This window comes from Bufo gargarizans, chromosome 4 (assembly GCF_014858855.1).
Source record: "Bufo gargarizans isolate SCDJY-AF-19 chromosome 4, ASM1485885v1, whole genome shotgun sequence".
In the NCBI taxonomy this organism is placed as follows: Eukaryota; Metazoa; Chordata; class Amphibia; order Anura; family Bufonidae; genus Bufo; species Bufo gargarizans.
Window position 1 is genome coordinate 518,260,839 of NC_058083.1, and position 12,539 is coordinate 518,273,377.

At 43.2% G+C, this 12,539-nt stretch overlaps 1 protein-coding gene across 1 annotated transcript in view; it reads right to left on the reverse strand.

The window, feature by feature from the left end:
- Nucleotides 1-1,505: 1,505 nt before the first annotated feature.
- LOC122934012 (zinc finger protein 271-like) overlaps nucleotides 1,506-12,539 on the reverse strand; it is a gene marked incomplete at its 3' end in the record, with an annotated part of 35,741 nt that continues 24,707 nt past the window's right edge. The window contains exon 8 of the mRNA XM_044289137.1: nucleotides 1,506-3,175. Within this exon, the coding sequence (XP_044145072.1) occupies nucleotides 1,506-3,175 (1,670 nt within the window). The remainder of the gene's footprint in view (nucleotides 3,176-12,539) is intronic.

A 12,539-nucleotide genomic window follows, 5' to 3' on the forward strand; every position in this document is an offset into this window, starting at 1 on the left:
CTAACCTGTCAGATGAATGTTGTAAATAAAAACGGTGCCAAAACAGCTATGTCTTGTTACCTTAACTCACAAAAAGTGTAATATAGAGCAACCAAAAATCATATGTACCCTAATATAGTACTGCCACCTTATCCCATAGTTTCCAAAATGGGGTAACTTTTTTGGAGTTTCTACTCTAGGGGTGCATCAGGGGGGCTTCAAATGGGACATGGTGTCAAAAAAACAGTCCAGCAAAATCCACCTTCTAAAAATCGTATGGCGTTCCTTTCCTTCTGCGCAATGAACTCACTATGCCCATCACGAAATACCTTGCAGTGTCTTCTTTCCAAAATGGGGTCACTTGTGGGGTATTTATACTGCCCTGGCATTTTAGGGGCCCTAATGCGTGAGAAGTAGTTTGAAATCCAAATGTGTAAAAAATGCCCTGTAAAATCCTAAAGGTGCTCTTTAGAATTTGGGCCCCTTTGCCCACCTAGGCTGCAAAAAAGTGTCACACATGTGGTATCGCCGTACTCAGAAGAAGTAGGGCAATGTTTTTTGGGGTGTATTTTTACATATACCCATGCTGGGTGAGAGAAATATCTCTCTAAAAGTCAACTTTTCCCATTTTTTTTATACAAAGTTGGCATTTATCTCACCCAGCATGGGTATATGTAAAATGACATCCTGAGTACGGCGATACCACATGTGTGACACTTTTTTGCAGCCTAGGGGGGCAAAGGGGCCCACATTCCAAAGAGCACCTTTAGGATTTCACATGCCATTTTTTACACATTTTGATTTCAAACTACTTCCCACACATTAGGGTCCCTAAAATGCCAGGGCAGTATAACTACCCCACAAGTGACCCCATTTTGGAAAGAAGACACCCCAAGGTATTTCATGATGGGCATAGTGAGTTCATTGAAGTTTTTATTTTGTCACAAGTTAGTGGAATATGAGACTTTGTAAGAAAAATAATAATAAAAAAATTCATCATTTTCCGCTAACTTGTGACAAAAAATAGTAAGTTCTATGAACTCACTATGCCCATCAGCGAATACCTTAGGGTGTCTACTTTCCGAAATGGGGTTATTTGTGGGGTTGTCTGGGCATTGTAGAACCCCAGGAAACATGACAGGTGCTCAGAAAGTCAGAGCTGCTTCAAAAAGCGGAAATTCTTATTTTTTGTACCATAGTTTGTAAACGCTATAACTTTTACCCAAACATGTTTTTTTTTATAAAAGACATGTAGAACAATAAATGAAGAGAAAAATTTATATATAGATTTTTTTGCAAAAATGTTGTTAAATTTTGATTAATAACAAAAAATGTCAGCAGCAATGAAATACCACCAAATGAAAGCTCTATTAGTGAGAAGAAAAGGAGGTAAAATTCATTTGGGTGGCAAGTTGCATGACCGAGCAATAAACGGTGAAAGTAGTGTAGTGCAGAATTGTAAAAAGTGGTCTGGTCATTATGGGTGTTTTAAGCTAGGGGAGCTGAGGTGGTTAAAATGGCTTCTTCCCTGTGTGAATTTTCTGATGTCTAACAAGATCTGATTTCTGATTAAAACATTTTTCACATTCTGAACATGAATATGGCTTCTTCCCTGTGTGAATTATCTGATGTCTAACAAGATCTGATTTCTGATTAAAACATTTTTCACATTCTGAACATGAATATGGCTTCTTCCCTGTGTGAATTATCTGATGTTTAACAAGATATGATTTCTGATTAAAGCATTTCCCACATTCTGAGCATGAAAATGGCTTCTCCCCTGTGTGAATTCTCTCATGTATAACAAGTTGTGATTTACGGCTAAAACATTTTTCACAAGTTGAGCATGAAAATGGCTTCTCCCCTGTGTGACTTCTCTCATGTATAACAAGAGTTAATTTACGGCTAAAACTATTTCCACATTCTGAGCATGAAAATGGCTTCTCCCCTGTGTGAATTCTCTCATGTATAACAAGTTGTGATTTACGTCTAAAACATTTTTCACATGTTGAACATGAAAATGGCTTCTCCCCTGTGTGAATTCTCTCATGTCTAACAAGTTGTGATTTATGGTTAAAATGTTTTTCACATTCTGAGCATGAATATGGCTGCTCCCCTGTGTGAATTTTCTGATGTATAACAAGATGTGATTTATAGTTAAAACGATTTTCACATTCTGAGCATGAAAATGGCTTTACTCCTGTGTGAATTCTGTCATGTATAACAAGATCAGATTTTTGGTTAAACTGTTTTTCGCATATTGAGCATGTAAATGGCTTCTCCACTGAGTGAATTGTCTGATGTTTAATCAGATCCAATTTATAGTTGAAAAATCTCCCACATTCTGAGCATGAAAATGGCTTCAACCCTGTGTGAATTCTCTCATGTATAACAAGATCTGATTTATGGCTAAAACATTTTTTACATGTTGAACATGAAAATGGCTTCTCCCCTGTGTGAATTCTCTCATGTCTAACAAGTTGTGATTTCTGTTTAAAACATTTTTCACATTCTGAACATGAATATGGCTTCTCCCCTGTGTGAATTCTCTGATGCTTAACAAGACTTGATTTATAGTTAAAAGGTCTACCACATTCTAAACATGAATATGGCTTCTCCCCTGTGTGAATTCTCTCATGTGTAACCAGATCGTTTTTAAAGTTAAAACATTTTCCACATTCTGAGCATGAATATGGCTTCTCCCCTGTGTGAATTCTCTCATGTCTAACAAGTTGTGATTTCTGTTTAAAACATTTTTCACATTCTGAACATGAATATGGCTTCTCCCCTGTGTGAATTCTCTGATGATTAACGAGAGTTGATTTATTGTTAAAACATCTCCCACATTCTAAGCATGAAAATGGCTTCTCCCCTGTGTGAATTGTCTGATGTGCAATAAGATGTGATTTACGGTTAAAACATTTCCCACATTCCGAGCATGAAAAGGTCTTCTTTCCTGTGTGAGTACTTTGATGATGAACACTTCTTCTGTGACTTTTATTTTGCTCAACAGTCTGTGATAAATCAGAAGTTTGAAATCCATCCAAAGGATCAGATGATAGATCTTTTGTGTTAAAGGCTGAGGATTCATCTGGGATAATGGCATGCTCCTTATGTGTATCTTCTACAACACCACATTCATCTGTTTTAAAATCTGATGAAATCACATGTTTCTCTGAGCTCCTGGTACACATATCTGCCAAAAATAAATCTGGTTTTTAGAATTTTAAAATACTATAACCTTAAGATTATATTAATATTATATAACATTTCTATATAAAAAAAAAAACCAATGCAAATTACAAGTCATGGAGCAAAATGTAATTATCAACTGACTATGGGAAAACAGATCACAATCTAACAGTAGACCAGTACCCTGGACCAGTAGATGATGGTGATGTTAGGTCACCAGGCTGTTCTCTTGTATATTCCTTCTCTTGAGCTGAAGCCATCATCCTCATAGGTTCATATTTCAGTGTCTCCATTGCTCCTCTTTTCTAGTGAAATGCTCAGCGGAGAGTCATGAAGGGATCTGTGAGTCACTTCTATTAGGTGGTGTCCGTCTGACACACTGACGGCTACATGCACTTTTGCATAGAACACACCAGAGGAGAGGAGCAGTATGGTCATGTACAAAGAAGTCAACGTTTTGGAACAAGTGTAACCAGTGTCGGGCTGGGGTACACTAGGCCCACCAGAGAAACTGATACTGAAAGCCCACCTTCTATCTGTCTCTCAGATATAGTAAATATATTATTGTACATATATCATATACAGGGAGTGCAGAATTATTAGGCAAGTTGTATTTTTGAGGATTAATTTTATTATTGAACAACAACCATGTTCTCAATGAACCCAAAAAACTCATTAATATCAAAGCTGAATATTTTTGGAAGTAGTTTTTAGTTTGTTTTTTGTTTTAGCTATTTTAGGGGGATATCTGTGTGTGCAGGTGACTATTACTGTGCATAATTATTAGGCAACTTAACAAAAAAAAATATATATACCCATTTCAATTATTTATTTTTACCAGTGAAACCAATATAACATCTCAACATTCACAAATATACATTTCTGACATTCAAAAACAAAACAAAAACAAATCAGTGACCAATATAGCCACCTTTCTTTGCAAAGACACTCAAAAGCCTGCCATCCATGGATTCTGTCAGTGTTTTGATCTGTTCACCATCAACATTGCGTGCAGCAGCAACCACAGCCTCCCAGACACTGTTCAGAGAGGTGTACTGTTTTCCCTCCTTGTAAATCTCACATTTGATGATGGACCACAGGTTCTCAATGGGGTTCAGATCAGGTGAACAAGGAGGCCATGTCATTAGATTTTCTTCTTTTATACCCTTTCTTGCCAGCCACGCTGTGGAGTACTTGGATGTGTGTGATGGAGCATTGTCCTGCATGAAAATCATGTTTTTCTTGAAGGATGCAGACTTCTTCCTGTACCACTGCTTGAAGAAGGTGTCTTCCAGAAACTGGCAGTAGGACTGGGAGTTGAGCTTGACTCCATCCTCAACCCGAAAAGGCCCCACAAGCTCATCTTTGATGATACCAGCCCAAACCAGTACTCTACCTCCACCTTGCTGGCGTCTGAGTCGGACTGGAGCTCTCTGCCCTTTACCAATCCAGCCACGGGCCCATCCATCTGGCCCATCAAGACTCACTCTCATTTCATCAGTCCATAAAACCTTAGTAAAATCAGTCTTGAGATATTTCTTGGCCCAGTCTTGATGTTTCAGCTTGTGTGTCTTGTTCAGTGGTGGTCGTCTTTCAGCTTTTCTTACCTTGGCCATGTGTCACAACCAGACAGCTGAGAAGCTCTGACAGAGGCCTTTCAGAACCTCCTCCTTGAGTTTCTGTGTTGTGGTATTCAGTTCCTCCTCTCGTTAGCCTCTCTCAGCTGTCATGTGTTGGACTAATTGCTTCCCTTTAAATTCCTCCCCAGAATGCTTTTCTGGGCGGCTTATACTTCTTCCTGGAGTGTGTGTGCATGCTGACCTTGTTCTCCTGTCTGCTACAAAGCTAAGTGTGGTACATTTATCTGTTATTTTCTGTTTGCTGGATCCCAGGTGACCCTGACTCCCTCCGTATCTTGTGTAGGGAGCCGGTGGTCGTGTCCCCTCACTATTGTAGGGTGCTCAGGGCTTTATAGTCAAGGTTCGTGGATATGCAAACCTCCACCATTAGGATCTTTGCATAGGCTGAGCAGCCAGGGAAAGTGCCAGGTCTTCTGCAGGGGTCTCCCTTGGTTCCTTAGCTTTTGGATCCAGCGAGTCATTTATGCATGTTGCTTTGCCTTGTTTCCTGTACACCGTCCGTGACATTATAAGCCGCCAAAACCGTCTCAAGCATGGATCCGGTTTCACTTTTGGCTGAACGCTTCCAGGGTCTTTCATTGGAGGTAGCTGATCTCCGTAAGACTTTTTCTCAGCTTCAAGTGACCGGTTCAGCTTGCGTTCATGGAGTTTGTTCTGAGCCTAAGATCTCGCTCCCGGATACGTTCTCCGGGGGTAGTGAGAATTTTGTGCGTTTTAGAGGCTTGCAAACTCCATTTTCGCCTTCTTCCCCACTCCTCTGGTGATGAGGAACGGAGGGTGGGGATCATTATATCGCTGCTCAGAGGTAACGCTCAGTCCTGGGCCTTTTCGCTGCCGGAGGGGGCACGGCCTCTCCGTTCAGTGGATGAATTCTTTTTAGCCCTGGGTCAGATATATGATGATCCGGATCTTATTGCTCTGGCTGAGTCTAGACTACGTCTATTATGCCAGGGTAAACAATCCGCAGAAATATACTGCTCAGAATTTCGGAGATGGGCAGTTGATACTGGTTGGAATGATGCTGCACTCCGAAGTCAATTTTGCCATGGTCTTTCAGAGGGATTGAAAGATGCATTTGCCTTTCATGAGAGGCCTATTTCTTTGGACTCTGCTATGTCTCAGGCCGTTCGTATTGACAGGCGTCTTAGAGAGAGAGGAGAGATGTCCCCTTCCTGTCATACTCAGTCCCAGGACAATGCAGCGGTCCCATTCTGTGCTCGGGGGTCTCAGTCGCTGTCAGCCCCTTCTGAGCAGGAGCCCATGCAGCTGGGGTTGATTGCTTCTGACAATAGAAGATTCAGCTCGCATGGGAGGGTTTGTTTTTGTTGTGGAGGTATAAATCATTTGGCAAATATTTGTCCCTCTAGGAGATTCAGGCAGTTTTCTGGGAGTAATAAAGAAACAAACAGGAAAAAATCTTTTAAAAATGTTCCGTCTGTTACTATTGGCAGGGTTGAGGCGGAAATTGAAGGTTTTCCATTTGCTTGTACTTCCCGTTTTGTCCTGCCGGCTAGGGTGGCGCTAGAGAGCAAGAACATTTTTTGTGAGATTTTTGTGGATAGTGGAGCAGCGGTCAATCTCATTGATAATCAATTTGCAATAACTCATGGTTTCCAGGTGTGCACTTTGGGAAAGGATATTCCTGTTTTTGCTATCGATTCCGCTCCACTTTCTCAAAAATCATTAAAGGGCATAGTTCACAATATCCGTTTAATTGTGAGTGATGCTCATGTTGAGGATGTGTCATGTTTCGTCCTTAGCGGTTTACCTACCCCTCTGGTGTTGGGGCTGCCCTGGCTCACTAAGCATAACCCCACCATTGATTGGCAAGCGAGGCAAATAAATGGTTGGAGTGACTTTTGCAGAGAGAATTGCCTCATGACATCTGTTTCTGAGGTTGCTACTAAGACTGTACCATCTTTTCTCTCTGAATTTTCGGATGTCTTCTCTGAGAGTGGAGTTCAGGATTTGCCCCCGCAGAGGGAGTACGATTGCCCTATTAATCTCATCCCAGACGCCAAGCTGCCTAAATCTCGTTTATACAATCTTTCCCAACCTGAGAGGATCGCTATGCGTGCTTATATCTCTGAGAGTCTGAGAAAAGGACACATACGACCCTCGAAGTCACCTGTTGCCGCTGGTTTTTTCTTTGTTAAGAAAAAAGATGGTTCTTTAAGACCTTGTCTGGATTTCAGGGAGCTGAACAATATCACAATTCGTGATCCTTATCCGCTTCCTCTGATCCCGGACCTGTTTAACCAGGTTGTTGGGGCTAAAGTCTTTTCCAAATTAGATCTAAGAGGGGCATACAACCTGGTCAGGGTCAGAGAAGGGGACGAATGGAAGACGGCCTTCAATACCCCTGAGGGCCATTTTGAAAATTTGGTTATGCCTTTTGGTTTGATGAATGCCCCAGCCGTTTTTCAGCATTTCGTGAACAGCATTTTTTATCATTTGATGGGAAAATTTGTATTGGTGTATTTGGATGACATTTTGATTTTTTCTCCCGATTTCAAAACTCATAAGGAACATTTACGTCAGGTCTTGCTCATCCTGCGGGAGAATAAATTATATGCGAAACTGGAAAAATGTGTGTTTGCGGTTCCAGAAATTCAATTTCTGGGGTTTCTTCTCTCCGCTTCTGGTTTTCGCATGGACCCCGAGAAGGTCCACGCTGTGCTTGAGTGGGAGCTTCCTGAGAATCAGAAGGCGCTGATGCGTTTTTTGGGCTTTGCCAATTATTACAGGAAGTTCATTTTGAATTATTCTTCTATTGTTAAACCACTCACTGATATGACCAGAAAGGGGGTCGATTTTTCTTCTTGGTCAGTAGAGGCGCGTAAGGCTTTTTCTGATATCAAGGAGAGTTTTGCTTCCGCTCCCATCTTGGTGCAACCTGATGTTTCTTTACCCTTCATAGTTGAGGTTGATGCTTCTGAGGTGGGTGTGGGGGCGGTATTGTCTCAGGGTTCCTCTCCTGCCAATTGGCGACCGTGTGCCTTTTTCTCAAGAAAACTCTCCTCCGCAGAGAGAAATTACGATGTGGGAGATAGGGAATTGTTGGCCATCAAGTTGGCTTTTGAGGAATGGCGCCATTGGCTGGAGGGAGCCAGACACCCTATTACCGTATTTACTGACCATAAAAATCTGGCCTACTTGGAGTCAGCCAAGCGTCTGAACCCGAGACAGGCCAGATGGTCTTTGTTCTTTTCTAGGTTTAATTTTGTTGTCACGTTCCGCCCTGGAGTTAAGAATGTGAAGGCAGATGCCCTGTCACGTCGTTTTCCGGGAGGCGGGAATTTTGAAGACCCGGGTCCCATTTTGGCTGAAGGTGTGGTGGTCTCTGCTCTTTTTCCTGAATTGGAGGCAGAGGTGCAGGCAGCCCAGTCAGAGGCTCCTGATCTTTGTCCTCCTGGGAGGTTGTTTGTGCCTCTCGCTTTAAGACACAAGATTTTTAAAGAACACCACGATACGGTCCTTGCTGGGCACCCGGGGGTAAGAGCCACACTGGATCTCATCGCTCGGAGATTCTGGTGGCCTGCGCTTCGTAAGTTGGTTGAGGGTTTTGTGGCAGCCTGCGAGACTTGCGCTTGTGCCAAAGTCCCTCATTCATGGCCATCAGGTCCTCTCCTTCCCTTACCCATTCCTTCCCGTCCTTGGACACATCTGTCCATGGACTTCATAACGGACCTGCCTCGTTCCTCGGGGAAGACTGTGATTCTGGTGGTGGTGGACCGTTTTAGCAAAATGGTGCATTTCATCCCTTTTCCTGGTTTGCCCAATGCTAAGACGCTGGCGCAGGCATTTATTGATCACATTGTCAAATTGCACGGTATTCCTTCAGACATAGTCTCTGATAGGGGCACGCAGTTTGTTTCCAGATTCTGGAAGGCTTTCTGTTCTCACTTGGGGGTTCGGTTGTCATTCTCTTCTGCTTTCCACCCGCAGTCGAATGGCCAGACAGAGCGCGTTAATCAGAATCTGGAGACATATCTGCGCTGTTTTGTGGCGGAGAATCAAGAGGATTGGTGTTCTTTTTTGTTCCTTGCTGAGTTTGCTTTAAATAACCGTCGTCAGGAGTCTTCTGATAAGTCACCAATTTTTGGTGCATATGGGTTTCATCCGCAGTTTGGGACTTTCTCGGGAGAGGGGTCTTCTGGTTTACCTGATGAGGACAGATTCTCCTCGTCTTTGTCATCTATTTGGCAAAAGATTCAGGATAATCTAAAGAGCATGAGTGAGAGATATAAGCGTGTGGCAGATAAGAGACGTGTGCTTGGTCCGGACCTGAATGTTGGTGATTTGGTGTGGTTGTCTACCAAGAATATCAAATTGAAGGTTCCCTCCTGGAAGTTGGGTCCTAGGTTTATTGGGCCTTACAAAATCCTGTCTGTCATCAATCCTGTTGCATACCGTCTTGATCTTCCTCAGACTTGGAAGATCCATAATGTTTTTCATAAGTCCTTATTGAAACCTTATGTTCAACCCATTGTACCCTCGCCTTTGCCTCCTCCTCCGATCGTGGTTGATGGGAATCTTGAATTTCAGGTCTCTAGGATTGTGGATTCTCGTCTTGTCCACGGTTCTCTTCAGTACCTTGTTCATTGGGAGGGGTATGGTCCTGAGGAGAGGATGTGGGTCCCAGTGACGGACATTAAGGCCTCTCGTCTCATCAGGGCTTTCCATAGGTCCCATCCTGAGAAGGTGGGTTCTGAGTGTCCGGAGTCCACTCGTAGAGGGAGGGGTACTGTCACAACCAGACAGCTGAGAAGCTCTGACAGAGGCCTTTCAGAACCTCCTCCTTGAGTTTCTGTGTTGTGGTATTCAGTTCCTCCTCTCGTTAGCCTCTCTCAGCTGTCATGTGTTGGACTAATTGCTTCCCTTTAAATTCCTCCCCAGAATGCTTTTCTGGGCGGCTTATACTTCTTCCTGGAGTGTGTGTGCATGCTGACCTTGTTCTCCTGTCTGCTACAAAGCTAAGTGTGGTACATTTATCTGTTATTTTCTGTTTGCTGGATCCCAGGTGACCCTGACTCCCTCCGTATCTTGTGTAGGGAGCCGGTGGCCGTGTCCCCTCACTATTGTAGGGTGCTCAGGGATTTATAGTCAAGGTTCGTGGATATGCAAACCTCCACCATTAGGATCTTTGCATAGGCTGAGCAGCCAGGGAAAGTGCCAGGTCTTCTGCAGGGGTCTCCCTTGGTTCCTTAGCTTTTGGATCCAGCGAGTCATTTATGCATGTTGCTTTGCCTTGTTTCCTGTACACCGTCCGTGACACCATGTCTCTGAGTATTGCACACCTTGTGCTTTTGGGCACTCCAGTGATGTTGCAGCTCTGAAATATGGCCAAACTGGTGGCAAGTGGCATCTTGGCAGCTGCACGCTTGACTTTTCTCAGTTTATGGGCAGTTATTTTGCGCCTTGGTTTTTCCACACGTTTCTTGCGACCCTGTTGACTATTTTGAATGAAACGCTTGATTGTTCGATGATCACGCTTCAGAAGCTTTGCAATTTTAAGAGTGCTGCATCCCTCTGCAAGATATCTCACTATTTTTGACTTTTCTGAGCCTGTCAAGTCCTTCTTTTGACCCATTTTGCCAAAGGAAAGGAAGTTGCCTAATAATTATGAACACCTGATATAGGGTGTTGATGTCATTAGACCACACCCCTTCTCATTACAGAGATGCACATCACCTAATATGCTTAATTGGTAGTAGGCTTTCGAGCCTATACAGCTTGGAGTAAGACAACATGCATAAAGAGGATGATGTGGTCAAAATACTCATTTGCCTAATAATTCTGCACTCCCTGTACATATAAATAATACTGGCATGTATGAGACAGGCTCCATAGAAGTCTTGATTTCATCCTCAGCATCAGAGGAGTGTACACATATACACGGAGAGGATTTGTGCATATATTGTGGAGCCAAGGGATACTACATGTGTACCTATGCCTCAAGGCTGGAAACTCCAGCTCCTAGCGTCAATTGGAGAGACAACCCATCTCCAGAGTTAACTCTTCCTGTGTCTCTGTCTTGTGGTGAAACTTGATTGCCCATGCAGACCTTACTGGCCTCTGTCTTAGTAGGAAACTTGCTACATCATGCCCTGGTGATCCCATAATGCAGGGGTGGCCAACCTTACATACACAAAGAGCCCAAAAAAATACGTATGACTACCAGGAGCCATAAGCTATACATTTACACACAAGTCACCGTATTTTTCACCCTACAAGATGCACCTAGGTTTTAACAAAGAAAAAAAAGATTAAAAAAAATATTTTTCATCCGATCTGAGGTCTGCTAAAAATATTTTTTCTTATATTTCATTAGCAGAGAAAAATAAATATATATATTTTTCATGAGACCTCAGATCAGACTCCTAGATCATATCCCCAATCCTCATCTGACCTACAATAAGATCCCCAAACCTCATCAGACCCCCAAAATAAGACCCCCAATGCTCGGATCAGACAACACAAAAAAGACTCCCAGTGTCAGACCCTCAGTGCTCAGATCTAGCCCCCCCCCCCCATGCTCAGACAAGCCCCCATGCTCAGATCTTCCCACTCATGCTCAGATCAGACCCCCCATGCTCAGATCAGACCCCCATTGTCCAGATGAGGACCCCCATCCCATGCTCAGATCAGAACTCCCATGCTAAGATCAGACCACCATGCTCAGTTCTATAATTTAAAAAAATCTCTTCTCTCTCCTGATCAGGCACTGGGGTCCTGCTCGGGCACCTCCTACTCTGCACGTCTGACATTCTCTCCACTGTGACCTGATGAACACAACGTCAGGTCATAGTGCGTGTCTCCACGTACTACGTTCTCACACTGTGTGCATCAGGACGTAGTGGAGAGTGAGCTGTAGCTGCAAAGTAGTAACAGTGCCTGATCAGGAAAAGAGATCTGAGCAATGGGGTGGAGAGTGAGCCGGCCTGACTGCTTCCTGGCTTCACAGCTAGAGCCTCACTTGAAGAAGCAAAGAGCTGCATGTGGCTCAAGAGCCACAGGTTGGCCACCCCTGCCATAATGCATACCCACTATCGCCTAGAGCAGTGTTTGGTGGCGACATATGTCAATAGGATGGTACTCTCAGAATCTATACAGTACCTCATCGTGCCTATAGATCTTTAAGTGGGAATACTTCACACAGAGATGATCTCATTTTATGTCCTGCCTGTTTCTACCAGCCATATTCTGCTGAGAGTGTCCTGGCTTTGTTTCACAGTCAGCTCCTAGACTAGAACTCAGGCCAGATTCCACTTTGAGGTCCTGCCTGTCACTCTTGCTGCCTGGATTCTGTACAGTCTGCCTGAGCTCCTCAAAATTCCTCAATGTCTTCATGGGCCACCTGCAGGCTACAATATCTACACTGATGTCTTTAACAAAAAATAACAAAAAGGAGAGAAACAGTTGGTCAGCACTCCTAGTCGCTAAAGGTGGTGCTCAGTGGTTAATAGTATTCAAAGTCAGATATAGTAAACCACAGCACTCAGTTGTACTGCAAAATAAGGAAGACACTTTATTCCATCCAAAATTAATAAAAAGCCATTGGCAAACGTTTTGGTCTAACCTAGTCCTTGTTCAGGGCCTGTTGCATACATATAAAAAATTATAAAATGGTGGCACATAATCAAAAATCCATCATTGCAAAAATGACATGATTACAAAGAATAATTATACATAATAGAAGAATAGTCCATAATAAAGCCATGGGCT